Genomic DNA, 15,189 nt, shown 5'->3' with positions numbered 1-15,189 from the left:
GAAATGAAAAGAAAGAAGCTCAGCGAGGAGAGTGAATGAGTGAGCGGGAGAGAGGAAGGGTGGGAGGGAGCATGCCGGCTGGAGAGAGAGAGAGAGAGAGAGAGAGAGAGAGAGAGAGCACGAGAGAGACAGAGTGAGAGAGCGAGAAAGAGATTCTCACATTGGCTGTGTCCTAATCCGAGTCCATCTCCAAGAAGCAGCGGGGCAGAGTGTTAGTGAAGTGAGTCTGAGAGCCAAGGAGAGCTACATCAGCTAGCTCCACTCACACACACACACACACACACACACACACACACAAACACACGCACTCTCTCTCTCTCTCTCCCCCCCTGTCTCTTTCTCCCTCTCTTTTCCCCTTTTCACACACACTCTTGCAACGGAGAGTCCACGATGTGTCCAGCTGCGCGACCACGGCTTTTGTCAAAGTGAGGGGATTGACGGTGCTCCTGTCCCAGCCTCCTCGGCTCACGCACGCACTGTTTGTTTGCTGTGTTTAAGCTCAAGGTGGTGGTGGTGGTGGTGGTGGAGGAGGAGGAGGTGTTGGCGGTAGTGGTGGTGGTGGTGGTGGGGGGGCACGGCCAGGGCAGATCAGGGGGCACCGGAGACAAGGAGAAGAAGAGGAAGAAGAGAGAGTGAAAGTGGATCAAATCAGCAGCAGCAGACTGATCGCTGGAAATGCCCGTCAGGTGAGTGGATAATGGATCTAACAACTTATGGTCGCCCACATGAACGTGTGGACACACACTTTGTCGCTCGCTTGCTTGACTCACATACACACATGCACATGCTGGACTCACTGGACACACACACAGACTTTAAGTTGTCACCTTTTACCTGATTTCTGCTGTCAGATTAAATGTGTGAACGTTGATCTGTTGCGACATGTATTTTTTTTTTATATAAATATATATATATATAACATATTGTTGTAGTTCGTTCAGTCTAATCCTGAAGTACTTTTTTCTGTCCTTGATATAAAATATAGACAGCAGTGATAACTTTTTCCTGTGTTTCATTTTGGACAGAACATATTTATTACATGCATCTTACTAAATTACTATAAATTACTTTATTAACAGTTAGATTCAAGTTAAAATTATTATTTTCTTAAATAATAAATAGATTTAATATTTGCTTCTGTTTGCTCCACTCTCTTTAGTGTGTGACAGCATGTTTTGAATATAGGTTTGATAAAGAAAATTCATATAGAAATGTGGATATTTTTGCATAAAAGTGTGGATTTATAATTACCTATAAATGAATATTGATGTGGTTCTTTTGATTAGATAATTACACTAAATGTTTGCACTCCCCCGAAGGCACCATTATTGCTTTTTACACAGACCGCTTTGTTCTTTCCGTCAATTTAGTTTACCTGCCTGCAAATTGTCCAATCTTTGCTTTTCAGAGAAGCCAAATAATTATGCATTCCTGTGTTCGGTGCTGAATGACTTCATTAATAATCGCCCTCCACTTTCTGATAAATGTTGTGCGCTGGAGTTTGAGACATAGAAGCAGAGAGTGAGAGGCTGCATGTCCGTCTCCACCTGCAGAGGCTGAATTGGTCACAGTTTACTGGCTTAGTAACATTCGCTGCCTTCAGGGTGTTTGCAGCAGGTGGTCCAAATTGGCAGAATGACTGTGACGAACGCACAGTGTTCGCCGCAGCTGTAAAGTAAATAACAACATCAAACCATCACGTAGTGGTTCGACGTTTTTAGTTTGTTTTTTTATATAATAATTTTTTAGTCATTGTGTTTGGAGGTTTGCCACTTGAAGTAAAACTCAGAAACTCACAATGGTGGAAGAGTGTTTTTTTTTTTTTCCCACAAAGAAAAAAAGTGTGTGTGCATGTGTGTAGATGGGTATAAAGGTATTTTGTGTATTTTTCATTTTATTCCTGCAAAAATCCCTGTGTGCACACAAATGCACACAGGGACACGTCGGCATCTGTCCATGTGTAGATGTTTGAGTGTTAATTTCGCTCTCCCTGCACATACATCCACAATCTATGCGTGTTATATATTGCTATAAATTGCGCGCTGTTTGGTACACAACAGCAACGGCATCATTTGCACACACAGCTGCTGGAGTACCAGGTGCTTCACATAAATTTGAACCAAATAACTACCTGCAGTGCAGTCACTCATTCAGGTGTTTGGATGAAGTGTCAAAATGGTGTTTTTACACTGTCCATGCACACATGCATTTAGTTTTTAGTAACTTCCTGCCAGAGCGGTATTCACAAAATATAGATATTTGCCTTCATTTGTATGTAATAAATATTTCTACCTTACCGTCTGCATTGCATGGTACAGTTTATACCCCGGCCCACTGAGCCACTGAGCCACTAAGCCTCTCCACCCGCTTCAGTTCTCGCATGTGCAGGATGCTTTGGTCGTGACCTGCCTTCAGGCCTTTTTTTTATTAAACCCATAGCCAAGTTTCTTCTATGGATTTGTTTATGCCATCAGGCAACTGTGTGACAGACCCTGACTTTGCGAAAGCGAAAATGTTAACAATAAAGTGTCCAGTTGAAAGAGAATAGACAAAATAAGCTGAAGGACATATATTATAAAGATAGTCGGAGCTGGCATGTGGGTGTCACTCTTATTTTTCTGAAGATCAGTGCTGCTGTGTGTGTTTCTGAAGATGCTCTGAAATTATCAACTGTGTTTTCTTCACCAGGAGTTGTTAAATGATTAACGCTCAAAGAGTAGTTATGAATTCAAATATACAAAAGTGAGCAAAGAAAAAAAAGGAAAACTACAACAAGTTTCTTAGATTGCCTAGTTAGGGACATTTTATGAAATCTATGTTGCTAGACGAAAGCCAGCGGTCTTTTCTTGTGACTCATTGACAAGTTCTCAGGTAGGCATCTCACCTCTCCCTCCCCTCGCTTCCGCTTTCTATTCCTCTCTGGAAATTTTTGTCTCTCTCTGATGCTTCCTTACACTCGCACTAAGGTGGTCAGTGTCTGGCATGTTGACAGACAGCCCCTCACACACTTCTTGCTCTCGCCGTGCATGCGTGTGTGTGTGTGTGTGTGTGTGTGTGAAAAGCGTTGACAGACAGCGTGTGGGTCTGTGACAGAGGGTGTCAGCGCAGTGTCAGGGAGATGTGTTTAGTGTCACACTCTGCTGACCTGATCTCCGGTTGGACTGTCCACTCCGGCCCCGCTGTGGCTCCTTACATAACCCCCGCTGTCATTCACACACCGGCCTGAAGGGATCCACCAGCGTGCGTGCACGCCCGCTCACATGCACACACGCACACGACCTATAGGCATCTACGCTCAGTCACTTTTCCTTTGAATCGACTGTCAGATCAGATGCAGTCTGCACACTTGAGTCTTCCTCACTGTCACAATTTCATGTCTTTTTTCTTCATTCTCATTCTTTAATTTATTCCATAGCATAACGCTGGAGTTACATAAATTAACAATATATCTGGAAATATTCAAACGAAGTGTCAAGCTCCAAGCACTGTGTAGGAATATAGTATGAGGCCAGTGGGTATTCTGGGTTCCCCAGTGTGCTGCAAGACACCTACACAACTTGTGCAACTCTTATAAAGAGTTTGAAAGTGCTCTGAACTCTGACATTTGCACCATGCTAATTGATGTAGCCGTATTAGCATGTGGACTTCTCTGTGCTGGTGTGCACAATGAGAGTGTGCTTTCAAGTCCTGGTGTTCAGTACACACGTCGTGTGTGTGTTGGAGAGAGTGAGTGACCCCGTGTGCTGTTCTTTGGCCTGTGGTTATTTGGAGGTCAGAGCTGATGTAGTCTCTGCCTGCGGGAGTGGATTTACCATCTTCAGCCTTATAGAGAGCTGCATCCACTTAGCTGACTCGTCCGCAGTCAGAGGGAGAAGTTTCGGTCTCCCTTTCTACCTTTTTCTGTTTGTTCACCAGAAACTTTTACAAATTCTGGGGACATTAGAAAAATAAAAAAACGGTATTCTTCTTACATATGAACACATTTCCACTGTGAAAGAGCTGAAAATAAGACACTGCACTTTTCTTTAGACTTGCCATACTCGGAGGTCGGGGTATTTAACCCCAGGATAGATTGCAGCTATTATTTTGACTTGTGCTATTTTATGGACTCATGATTTTCCCTTTCAAGCTCAGGGTCAGGGATGGTCAACCATATGATGGACTGAGCATTTTCCTTAATGAATTCTTTTTTATTGCTCTCTCATGGTGATCTACTATTAGATGCGCTGTCCTTGTATCTATACCGTTTAGTTGCTCTGGTGAACCATTCTGTTTCTTCCATGTCTCATTATGCCCAGATTACTTTTATTAGTTTTAACAGCAGAGATTAATCGCAGGATGTACCGTACTACTTTGGAATTAGTGTTAACTGATTTCAGATACAAAATTATATAAATTTACACTCTTTGCCAAAAGTGCATGGGAATAAAGTGCATCTTTTTTCAAGTTATTATACTAAGACTAACTATAACTATATACTATAAACTATGCTGCTTTATCTTTTTCACTACTTTGAACAATAAGCAGCGAATCTAGTTTATTTGAGAAAACCCACAGGAGGGCAATCCTCGAGAATTGATTATTTTTCTAGTAAAAGTAGTTTTCTAGTAAATCTACTGTATGGTATTCTGCGCTGATGCTTCCAACTTCATGTTTAATACAGTGCAGGTGAAGTGGAGCATTTCTTTTGTGTATACTCGGGCTGAGATAGATGATAATTATGACAGGCATGGATGGAATTCTGCGTAGCTCCACGCCCGTGAGGAGTGGACATCAAAGCACGCTCACCAAAGCCCTCTGTAATAAAAGCGGAGAAAGAGAAAGATATTGATTACCAAGGGTGAACATTAACAAATCTCTTTCTCTCTCCTTTTTTTAAAAATCTATCTTCATCCGTCCATCATTTCTCTCCCTCTCTATCTCTTTCTTACCGTCTGATTTGCCTCCCTCCGCCTCCACTTATGCTCCCTCCATCCCCCATCTGCTCACCATCCACCCCTCTCCCCCTCTCTAATCATTTATTTATTACTGATCTCTTTATTCTGTATTCTTCCAGTTTAGGGACCGTCCACACTGTGACTGCACGGTGCTCGTTCGCTCATACAGGCTGTTATCATCATTCCTTTACACCCTTGCTGAACCCTCCTCTTGCTCCTCATCATCACAGAGATACCTGAGGGCGGGTGGGGTCACTGTGGTCCAATCTAATGCCGTATTGATTCCATTAGATAATTAATGACCCAGGCAGGGCCATGGAGGAGCAAATAGGGGGTTTGGAGAGATGGGCGGGGGGTGTGAGGATGATGGGAGAGGTAAAGGGGGTGGTGGGAGGTAGAGGGAGGGGGGTGACGCCAAGGCCCATGAGACTTGGTGAGAACCTTGGGTTGGGAATGATCCAGAGTTGTCAAGGTCAACCGCAGCCGGCGCTCCGATATGGAAGCAGAATGCCGAACGAGTCCGAATATGGAATACAGAGAGAGGAGGGAGAGAGATCTTCATGTCCAGCAGCTGTCGATTGATCAGCGGCTGAAAAATTGTACATTAAAAAGTGTTTTGACTTCCAAATCCTGAGGTCCAACCAGGACCGTAATGCATGATAAGTAGTTTTCAGCCCTCTAACCAGAATACCAAACTTCATCTCCCCGGACACTCCAGACACTCATTTACAACTACTCAACAACATGAAAGGCAAGATAGAAAACTAGCTACATCAAATATTCTGTTCATGTTATTTCTAACCATGTTTTTTACATCTTCCATGATATTGAACGTTCGCTATTTGGTAAAATATTATTCACAGGAATATCTTACATCGCCGTTGTATGTGCGCTTCACTTTCACCTAGAATTGGAGATAATTAAAGATGGGTGGGGCGCAGAGAAAGCAGGAGAGATGTTTGAAAACTGCTGTTAACAACTCTTTATTTGAGTTGACACTGCCTGACTGATCCAATAAACAGTTTTGCTTTCATCTTCAAAATGTAAACTTTTTTCTTGTGTTTCATACGTGCAACAGATGTTTTGCCTTCATGCACAGGAAAAAAAAACAAAAAAACAGGAGGGGCGGTTAATGGCACGCAGCAAAGGCCTCTGGCCAGACCCCAAATCAGGCTTTCCATTCCACCAAAATGATTTGCGAGCACTGCTTAAAGTCACATTGGAAGTAGTGAGAGCGGCGTATTTCATAAATGGCTGCCACTTGCAAATAGCGGAAACATTTGCAAGTCCTACAAGACTTCATGCTCGTGTACGGGTTGCAAGTCTGGTGTTTATGTTGATTAGTGAAAAGTGTCGAATTAACAGGAAAGGAAATGATCTGAAAATTGCAGCTTGCATATTGCGAATTTGAAGGAACAGGCCTAAGAGACACTATGATCACTGTATAAGCATAGAATTTGTCAAATACCATGAAAATCCTCTGAGTTGGAACTGTTCTCCTCCTTCTCTTGTAACCTTTACATTACATAGACTTGGTCCTTCACCTTTCTCGTCACCTATGCATGATCATGGTGTGCATGCCGTCTTCTGTGTGCTATGAGAGCTCCTCTGCCTCCACATTCAGAGTCTTGGCCAGCAGCTGAATTGGCCCCTAGGGGCTGGAGAGATGAGGCATAAAACAACCATGTCTCTACCTAGGGGAGCTGGTGGCATGGCAGTGGGGCTATTGTCTGTCTGCGTGCTGTTTGACTTAAATGTGTTCATTTGCCTGATGCCCCCGACTCCCTACGGGGAGGGGCGGCTCGGGCAGAGGAGGGGCACGCTAACGAACCTCTGACAGCTGGAGCCCTAATTAAACGTCCCTGCTGAAAATAAACAGAGCGGGCGCCAAGCGAGCAGCCAGAGAGCAACACACAGCAAACACCGGCTGTGAACGCTCGCCGCAGTGCCCTCCCTGTTGCTGTTGAGACCACGCCAAGAGAGCATGGCTCTATAAGGGTCGGGGTCTAAAAACACACACTCACATAGACACACACGTACGCCACACCTTTGAATATGTAACACTGCATTGTGAACACCCGCGGTCACACTTGATACAGGTCGATCTCTACAGCTGCAGGCGCGGAAGCCGCACTTTTCTTTTTCATACAGTTTATTATGTACACAGAATAAGTTGACTCTGTTCTATTGAGCAGATTGTTTCACACTATCTGTCTACATGGCACTTGTGACATTCAGCTTGTTGTGCTGCTAGCTAGCTGGGGCATTAGCAGTCAAAGTGGAGGAGTCCATTTGGGTGAGTGCATTAATGGGCCGCTCAACCTGCGACAAGGTTATGAGGCTGATTGAATAATTACTGTGGAGGCCCCTGTCCATTACGCCCCTGTGTCTGGCCAGATAGAGGGAGCGAGATGGAGAGTTAGATCGAGACAAAAAAGATGGAAATAGAGATTAGATAAGCACAGATAGGGTCAATTAAGAGATAAACATACAGGTATGGGATGGGGAAAAGGCGCACGTGTGTGTTTGTGAGGTGAAAAGTGAAAATTGGAGAGCAAATAGCTTCCTGCCTGTGTCCTCCTTTTGATCCCTCCGTTCTACTGTACACAGCCTAATTTGGCATGTAGTGCATTTATCCAGGTGAGATAGAGAAGGTGACAAAGGTGAAGTTGTTAGACAGAGGCGCGGTGCCCTCTGCTCGACCCTGTCTCCTCTTCACCAGAGTCTCTGAAAAGAGGACTGTCAATGTTGCAGGCTGGAAGCTGGAGGGGAAAAGATACAGGTTTCCTATAGTTGAATGAAGCTTTAGCCTTAAACTTTAACCCTTGGACAAAATATTCTGTCAATTTAATCGCCATTGGGAAAAAGGCTAGATCTAGGACTGGACCAATCGAAGAGTGAGTTTTTTATTTTATCATAAATAAGAGTTTACTGTGATTTATCAACCAACTCCACTAATCTACTACTCGACTGTCTCTTATCTAGAGGACGACTGTGACTGTTTAACCACTTTTTAGATTTGTCAGCAGCATGGCTGTGAAGAGCTAATGTCAGTCTGTCAGTCACTGTTAGTTTTGACTGAAATATCTGAATCATTGTTTGGAAGATGGTATTTCTTACAGACATTAACGGTACCTGGAAAATAAATTCTTGTAGATATTTCTACCTTAATTTCCTCAGCAAACATTAGATGTATTTACCTCATTGTTGCTCCGTATAATATTTTGTTATCTTTTATTTCTAACATTTACAAACAGTCTAAAACTCTGTTCAGCTATGTTTTGAACAGATTTCGTTTGAACACTGCAGCTGAGACCACACTGCGACTGTGCACATTAGAGTAAATGATCTCTTGACGAAGGCTGATTCAAGTGAATGCTCAGTTGTGATATTGCTTGACCTGACTGCAGGCTTTGATACTGACTCCAGGACTCACAGGGTTTGTCTGGGAACGACCTCAAACTTCCTACTTGTTTTCATTTCTCTTGCTGACCATGTTTTGCCCCCCTCACATTGCTTGTGGTAATATGAATTTTGAGCTGAATATTAACACGGTCTACCGTTTCTATCATTTTCAAAATATTGCTAACATGTGTTCATATCTGAGAATAACTGACACTCACACTAATACCATCAGACAATTTTTTCAATTCCTGATGTTAAGATAAGTGTAATGCTCTCCTAACGGGCATAAATCAGCAAACAATCCACAGAAACAAAGAGAAGAGATTCTATTATTCCACTTCTAATGTTTTACACTGGCTCCCAATTTGCCATGGAACCGATTTTGAGACTGACTTTAAACCACTTAATGGCCTGATCCCAGACTATATCTCTAAATTGCTAGTCTCATGACGGCCAGTCTGAGGCCCTCAGGCAAGAACCTATTGACAGTTCTGATGTTGAGGTGTGAAAGTAAAGCAGACCAGAGCTCTGAAATTATCTGCTTTATGAACTCTTTGATTTTAAAAATCAATATCCTTTTAATCATTGAAAAATTATGTTGCTTTTGCAGCCTATAGATTAATGCATTATGTTTGTAATTTTATTTTGAAAGAATTTTATAATGATGTTAAGTGTCATCTAACTTTACTCTCACTGTCTGTATATACAAAGGTAAGTAGATGATGGGATCTCCCCTTTCAACAGCTCTTCTCTCTGTGTTGAATCCCCCATTTACTCTGATGTCTTTGAAAATGGTCCAAGAAGTTTTCATGCATGAATTTAATGTTGGCGGTTGTAGGTCGTACATTTGTGAAATGATATCTGCTAAACCTGCTCAGCTTCTGCTGACCCCGCTTAGCCAAGGTCAGCATAGCCATGCTCAAACTCGAGACACTCTATTTTCCACTGCCCTGGCAAAACCCTGCTGGCTTGATAGTGCTGACCCAGCCAGGCCAAAGAAAGAGCAAGTTAGAGAGTGAGAGGCAGAAAGAGAGAGAGAGAGAGAGGGAAGAGGGGGCATCTCAGGCCCAAGGGCATGACACTGCGGTGCTCGGGGCCACACTAGCCCTTTAAATGTCAACACAGTACAGAGAGGAGGGAGGGGGAGGGCAGACTGGTGAGGAGCGGGGCTCTGTTTGAGGACAGGGAAGAATATTGGCAACTTCTAACGCAGGGCAGTCGAGGGTGGTGTTGAAGACTGGCAGAAGGCGGCAAAGGATGTGGGAGAACTGACAGTGCGCAGAATGTGGTTTGACTTTAGAGATATTTGCTTTAAACTCCAGCTGCAGACAAGTTTGAAGTAGAATGAGGGAAGACATTTGGAGATCTGTGATTTTCAGCTTAATTGTGACTTCAAAGGAGGCGCAGTGTTTTGTCTTATGTCTATTAGCTTGGGAACAGCCCCTGACCTTTATGTGGGGAAGTAGATCCAGTGTACCTAATTGCTCCCCCTCAACCTCACTGACTTTTTTTTCTCCCTCTCTTTCTTCAGACCTTCGGTCTCGACAAGCATTTTCAGAAAAGCCATTTTACAGATAGATGAAGTAAGAAATTGTAACATTGGTTTGCATCCAAGCATTTTAATGCAAATTATGATCTATCGTTTGAAAAGGGCTGAATGGAAACTGCAAATGGAATGAAATGTCACCTTTTCTATAGGGGGAAAAGAGAAACTCTTTATGTTCACTCCAGCCTTAAAAAGTATTTTACAAAAAGTTGTTATAGAAACATATTTGCTAATTAGAATGTGTTAAATTTGGTTTCCTGATAATGCAAAGGCCCATGTGTAGTTTGTCACTGGTGAATGAATCAATCACATATGATTCACTGAATTTTGCTCTTTTTCTTCTCTCTTTTCTTTGCTGATGTTTCTCCTGGATCTCCAGGTCTGACTCCGTCACATCCTTAGCCAATCAGAGCCTTTGTTAACAGCGGCGTCGGCATCGGGTTGAAGGATGGCAACCATGCCATTTGTCAGTGAGGGGAAATGCGTGAGTGTGGAGTGGGATTTCCTGCAGGGACTACTGGCCAAGCCTCCCACCTTGCCCTGGTGAGACACACACACACACACACACACACACACACACACAATGTCTGATACTGTATAAGCCTGTGAGCATGCCCATGAATTAATCTCTGCAAGGTGAAATCCATGCATTAACACCCTTGCACACACTGGCAGCCTGAAGAATTTCCTATCAATGAAACACATCCTGAAGACTTCTCCTCAGTGCTACATATAACCTGTATTGTTGCTCACCTGCCAATCCTGTCAGAGCTGTGAATCCCCTCCCTTAGTGGGAGATTAAGTAAATTTGGCTGGAATTATTAATGGCCAGTCATTTAGAAGCGGATATAAAAACTAAGCAGAATCAATGTGTGTGTATTGATTGTTCTCGGTGGCTGGGGTCGAGGCAGTATAATAATGAGATGTTACAGAGGCTGGCAGCATGAGTCCACACCACACACACACACACACACACACACACACACTGTTTTCACTTAGTCCAGAATAGCAGGGAGAAATACAGCAGCTGTGTCAGCTGATTAAGATATAAACAAATGTGCACACACTGCATGCAGCTCTTTTTTTCTTCTTCTTCTTTTGCTTCCACATACATTCACACACCACTCGTGGTCTTTCTTAGCAGCAGAATCAACACAGACAGAGAAAGGCTCGTTCTTTTTTCTCCTCTCGGTCTCATTCTCTCTCTCTCTCTCTCTCTCTCACACACACACACAGCACATACAGATTCACACACACGGACACGCACACTTTATTCCAGCGCAGCACCGGCACAAATTGTGAAGTGGCTGTGACAACATAATTCCACCACTCAGGCCCCATTGAGGAGAGTCAATACCCAATCAGAGAGACAGGCTACCTGAGCCTCGGCCCCCCTCTGTCACTCTGCCCCTCCTTCTCCTATTGATCCCTCAATCACGGCTTCAGCTCACTAGCCTGGGACCAGATGAGAGCGAGGGAGAGAGTGTGAGAACGAGCGGTTGGAGGGAGGGAAAGTGAGAGATAGGTAGCAAGAGATTGCGTATGTGTGTGTATTCACATATGGATTTTGAGGCAAATGGCATTATTAGGACTGTGCTCTGCTAGATAGAAGAAGAGAGTTTGTCTGTAATTACAAGGCCGGTCTGCCAGAGATGGGTCAGAAGGGAGATTGTTTCACTTGAATTGCAGGAGCCATTATCATTATATGTATTTATGAAATGAGTTTTCTGAATTGATACTCAGGTCATTTATACAAAGCATGAATCAATCAACAGGTGGCCAGTAAGTGGTCATTATGTGATGCCTGTCACCACTTCTTCCAGTTTTTCTTACACATTGCTGAATCAGACATTATATGTGTTTGGGTTTTTTTTCTCCTCCTTGTATTTATCTGTCACTTCCATTTTACTTTCATCTGTACCCTTCAACACCATTTCCCCCCTTGTCTCCACCACCCCCTTAATACAACCCCACCCCTACTCATCAGTCTCCAGAACTTGCGTAAAGAAAAGTCTCGCAATGCGGCTCGCTCCCGGCGGGGAAAAGAGAATTTCGAGTTCTTTGAGCTGGCCAAGATGCTGCCTCTTCCCGGGGCCATCACCAGCCAGCTGGACAAGGCCTCCGTCATCCGGCTGACCATCAGCTACCTGCACATGCGCACCTTTGCCAGCCAGGGTGACCCACCCTGGAGCCCCCTCCTAGAGGGAGAAAGCAACTGCAGCAAAGGTGAGTAAAGAAGGGAAAGGAGAGATCACTACATGCTATCAAGCAAATGGCGTTGGTTAACTTGAGTTGGGAGTTGGATTTTAATTTAGAAATGAAGAGGGTGTGTAACTTATCTAAAAACTATTCTAAATGTGTTCAAACAGAAATCGACACAACCTTAAGTCATTTGCACAAATGTGACCATAGGGCCTCCTGTGACTGTGTTTGTTCACTCCACACAGCCGATGCACTAACTACGTATTAGCTGCAAGGCAGCTACTAATGACAGAGTCTGATTGAGTGCACCAGTACATTTGTTTCCAAATCAGCCTCTGACTACTTTCAGAACACAAGAGAGACTCTGGTTCTTTTCTGGTTATTTACTCGTATCTCTGGCAAAACATGTACATGAGCCTGTGCCCCAGTTAAATTTATATCAAATCCCATCTCTTCATTGACTTTATATTTAATCATGCCACCATTACACAAAGTTAGTAAGGAAGATGAGCAAGAGACCGGGCCATAGATACTACTAAGGACACAGAGGTCATGTCCTTTCTACTTCCTCTGAGAGGTTTTGAGGTTTTAGCAAACTAGGGGAGTTCACATTCTGCACATTCTCTGGGCTGACTCCAGGATGCTTTATATTGGATATACTTTAATCTGATTAATTTTAGCCTTAGAAAGGATTCATTCTGTCATTTTCCCACCAGAATCTCATTCTGGCAGCTTGGATATGACTGGAAACAGTATTTAGACCCTCATGTTGGGCAATTACTAAAATGTATGTTTTCAGTCACATTTTCCTTTCAGCAGTGGGATCTGCCATCTTAACTCCCGCCTGCAGAGAGACCCAAAGCCACAAAAATTCCTGTTGTTTCCCTGTCAAGCACAAGCTCATTCACAAGCCTGTAAACATACATGTGCATATACAGTAATCATACAAATGCCTTCCAAAGGCAAGTGTGAGAATGAATAGGATGTATGGTGTATTGTGTGTGTGTGTGTGTGTGTGTGAGCGAAAGAGAGCGAGAGAACACAAAGAGGGAGGAAACTATTGGTGCGATTTGTAATTACAGAAATTAACTATATAACAAGGACAGTGTAATTATACAGCTTGTCTAATTGCTACTATTACTGAGGGGAAACGAAGCAGCTACAGTACAATTAGGGATGTGTGTGTTTGTGTGTGTGTGTGTGTTCATGCTTGTTCTTGTGTGATGTGAGGAAATGTGAGCATCAAACAGTCATGTTAACAGCATTTTTGTGTGCGACTGAGTGTGGTGCACTATTTACCAAACTCTTCCTGATAACATATAATGGTTTAAATCAGGTGGCCCACCCTGCTCCGCACATACACACATAGATGTTAGTTCAATTTTATATACGGAGAGCTACTGTACTCATCCTCTGCAAACAGCTGGCTTGGGAAAATAAAATATTTCTGACAGGAAATCTGAGGTGTGGCGTTTAAAACAAATTTAGACAAGAAGACAAGAACTTGCTAATGAAAAGTCACTATTGGTTGCATTATGGGAAATGCAGTGTTTTCTTTTTTTTTTTGCCATACTAAGGGATTTGATTTTCACTAACATCTTTTCAATCTGTCTGTTGTCAGCCTCTCAGTAGTAAGGAAGGGACGTGCAAAATCACTGGAGTGCCTCTTTTAAGCTCTCTTAATGCTACATTATAAGCATTTTGTGAGTAATAGAACATTTTGAATACATTAGTGGTTGTAGGAATAATGATAAATTTAGCTACATTCTATTAGTATTAGTCCTATTAATGGATAATTTGACTCGTCATGGTGGGAAAAGCCCAGGTCTTCTAAATAAAAATCACAATCATTGTGTTCTATTCAAGTGTTCTAGTAAAGCAAAACGGTAGAGGTACAAAAGAAGACTACTGAGGTTTGGTTACCAGCCATGATGATAAGTATCTGTCAGTTTAATAGCAACTCGTTACTTGGTATCTCACATGTGAGAATAAATACTCAAGCTATAGTAACACATATTGTACATTGGTATAGAACGCATTGGGATCCATCAATATCTAATCAGTGATGAAGTGCAGCACAATCTAAATGAGTGATATCCATACAGCATCACACTTACATGCAGATGTGGCCTTGACTGTGCTCTACGTATAGTAAATTGTTTTGCCTCAGAGATCCAGGCTCTGCTTGGCCTTGAAGATACCTGTTAAAAAAAGCAGGTGTGCAAGAAGCTATTCTGTCCTGTGCATGTACTGGAAGATGTGAGGTATCATACAGTATGTTGCCTACACTACAACACGAGGCACTCCTCGTACGAATGTGCACCATAACTGTAAATATATAGGACTCTGCTGAAGCTGCACGAAGGTCATGGAAGATTGTGAGGCGCAAACGAAATGAATGGCAAAACCAGAATTATCTTTATCTAGTAGCATTATCTTCTACTAGATCTGGATCCAGATCTGATATCTCGACTATTTTATTAAATGTTTCGCGATTTCTACAAGCAGGTCACAGTCTCCGTGGGGCCAGGGCTGAAAATGCGATGCTAATTTGGACATCAGTTTGAACAAGTGTGCCCACAATGCATTGGCAGGGTTTTAAGTGTGATGCATGACTTTAATTCCGTTAGTGGAATGTGGTCAGAGATCCAGCTGAAAGAGAGAGGAGGACGCAGAGGAGGGGAAGGGACAAATGTAGAAGGAATAAAGAGAGAACGAGAGGAGGAAGGAGTGCGGGGAGAGACGAGGACGAGGAGTGGAGTGGGGGACGTTGCATTCCTCCACACTCCCTCTTGTCCGAGGGGTTTTTGGATGGGTGAGGGCCAGGGGAGAGGGAGGGGAGGTGGAGGGGTGGAGGAGAGGAGAGGGATGGAGCAAAGGGGAGGGGCCGGTGTGGCTTTTGTCTGCTTCCCACGTTTCAAAGCTAGTCTTGAAAAATGAATAGACAGAGGAAAATCAATTGCATGACCTTCACAGAGAGAGGGAGAGAGAGAGAGAGAGATTGAGAGAGCCGGAGACAGGGGGGAAAGAAGGAGGAGAGAGACAAATTATGGAAGGAAGGAGCAAACGAAAAGGAGAGGCTGAAGGGAGGAAAAGTGT

General features: G+C 43.3%; 1 protein-coding gene across 1 annotated transcript in view; it reads left to right on the top strand.

Moving 5' to 3' along the window:
- The first annotated feature begins 599 nt into the window (after positions 1-599).
- npas1 (neuronal PAS domain protein 1) overlaps positions 600-15,189 on the top strand; it is a 32,973-nt gene continuing 18,383 nt past the window's right edge. The window contains 3 exon segments of the mRNA XM_026377708.1: positions 600-686; positions 10,268-10,431; positions 11,876-12,114. Coding sequence (XP_026233493.1) covers positions 10,337-10,431; positions 11,876-12,114 — 334 coding nt within the window. The 5' untranslated portion in view covers positions 600-686; positions 10,268-10,336.

Source organism: Anabas testudineus, chromosome 13 (assembly GCF_900324465.2).
Source record: "Anabas testudineus chromosome 13, fAnaTes1.2, whole genome shotgun sequence".
In the NCBI taxonomy this organism is placed as follows: domain Eukaryota; kingdom Metazoa; phylum Chordata; class Actinopteri; order Anabantiformes; family Anabantidae; genus Anabas; species Anabas testudineus.
The sequence above is the reverse complement of the archived record's forward strand: the minus strand, read 5'-3'. Positions and strand labels throughout refer to the sequence as shown.